Raw genomic sequence first — 1,580 nt, forward strand, 5'->3', positions numbered from 1 at the left:
TAACTATCCTTAAGCAATAGTCAACAACATATTTCAATCAAAGGTTTCAATTTTTAAATTAGTTATGATGTCAACAGCACAATGTACATCCATTTAATTTTTAAAATATGCCTTTGAATCAAGACCATGAAACCCATTTAAACTTTGAAGGTTAATATTCTAATGTTTGAATTCTTCAAGAGTTCTAATCTTAGGACTCGCAAAGAATTCTGATAAACAGAGGAATAGATTCACACATGCAGATTTGTATTTTAGCAAAAAAATGTCTTTATTCGGTTTGGGAGACATAACTGGAAGGTAAAGCTATTAAGTTGATAACGATCCCAGTTGGGAGTTAGTTATATTTTATTGAATGAGAATATTTAGTGACTGCATCTACAATGGCCGTCGATACAATGTTCACGATCATGAGTATGAGTACATCTCCCGTGACAATCATGTACGTTCGTGCATGGTTCTGGAAAATACAATTGATGTATTTTTCATATTCTTAATATTCTAATTAAATTAAAAAAAGATTAAAATTTGTAGTTTTCCTATTAAAATTTATCATACGTAATATTCAGAGTTTACGAAAAGAAGAAATATTTTATTTACCTCCACCGTTGGCTTCATGAGTACACGTGCACTCCCTGTTAACGCAGTGAAGCTCAAATCCAGTAGAACATAACGTGTTGGTACAGTCCGCATGGCTGGAGCAAGTCTCCGCATATGCTAAAAAGTAAGAGAAGAGAATGAATGTTGACAATGAGTGGTAAAAATATTACATGATGCGTGAAATTTTATTTACTTTTTGTTCCTCAACTAATGTCTATCGCCTGTCTGTTCAATAGAAAAGACAACATTTTCTGCAATGGAATCTAAAGAAACCTGTGTTGAAATGCATAGTTATGAATTTGATATTTTAGGTCAGTTCATAGTATACGAAAGAAAAAAATTCAATTCCATGTCATATTTTCGTTTTTCATCTTCTTTGGTTAATCGGTGTTATGCATAATTAAACATTGCTTAAAGTGGTTTAAAAACCGTTTCAGATTTCATCCTGGTACATATAACATCAGGTTTAATGTAAAGCTTTTCTTAAAGATTTCATGAAATTGCTGAACTTGCAGATAATATACAAGTGCAACTTTGCAAATAATTCGCGAAAAAAATACAAATGCCATTAATGTATTCAAGTTCTTTCAAAATGTTTTTAATATGTACATAATTTAAGTGTAAAATAGATTTTGCAGCGTTGCAGTTACAGAAAATAAAGATGACTAAATACTTGATAAAATAGTACTATTAAGTAAAACAATTTGTTTTAAAGGTTTGTTTAAAGAAACCATATACCTGCAACAACACAGACAGCAAGAATTAAGATGGTTCTCATAGCTATATATGTTCGAATCAGAAAGTAATCTGAGGACTATGTCTTGTGTTAGATTTGTTTGCACCCTATATATATATATACAGCTAAGGAGTTTAAAAAGTCAAGGATCATTGATAGAGGACTAAAAGTACGCTGTACTAAGACAAAAAAAGAACACAAAAGGTGCAGTCATCTGCATATTGGCGTGTTGTTCCCAGAAAACAAA

At 31.2% G+C, this 1,580-nt stretch overlaps 1 protein-coding gene across 1 annotated transcript; it reads right to left on the reverse strand.

Moving 5' to 3' along the window:
* Nucleotides 1-327: 327 nt before the first annotated feature.
* Nucleotides 328-1,375, reverse strand: LOC133179492 (serine protease inhibitor Cvsi-2-like). Its single transcript, XM_061314248.1, has 3 exons — nucleotides 1,336-1,375; nucleotides 598-714; nucleotides 328-457 (listed from the first exon to the last, which is right to left on the reverse strand). The coding sequence occupies exons 1-3, from the start codon at nucleotides 1,373-1,375 to the stop codon at nucleotides 363-365; spliced, it is 252 nt and encodes an 83-aa protein (XP_061170232.1). The 3' UTR covers nucleotides 328-362.
* Between the last annotated feature and the right edge of the window lie 205 nt (nucleotides 1,376-1,580).

Source organism: Saccostrea echinata, unplaced genomic scaffold (assembly GCF_033153115.1).
Source record: "Saccostrea echinata isolate AGI-Se365-2 ecotype Australia unplaced genomic scaffold, CSIRO_AGI_Sech_v1 ptg000004l, whole genome shotgun sequence".
Taxonomy (NCBI): Eukaryota; Metazoa; Mollusca; class Bivalvia; order Ostreida; family Ostreidae; genus Saccostrea; species Saccostrea echinata.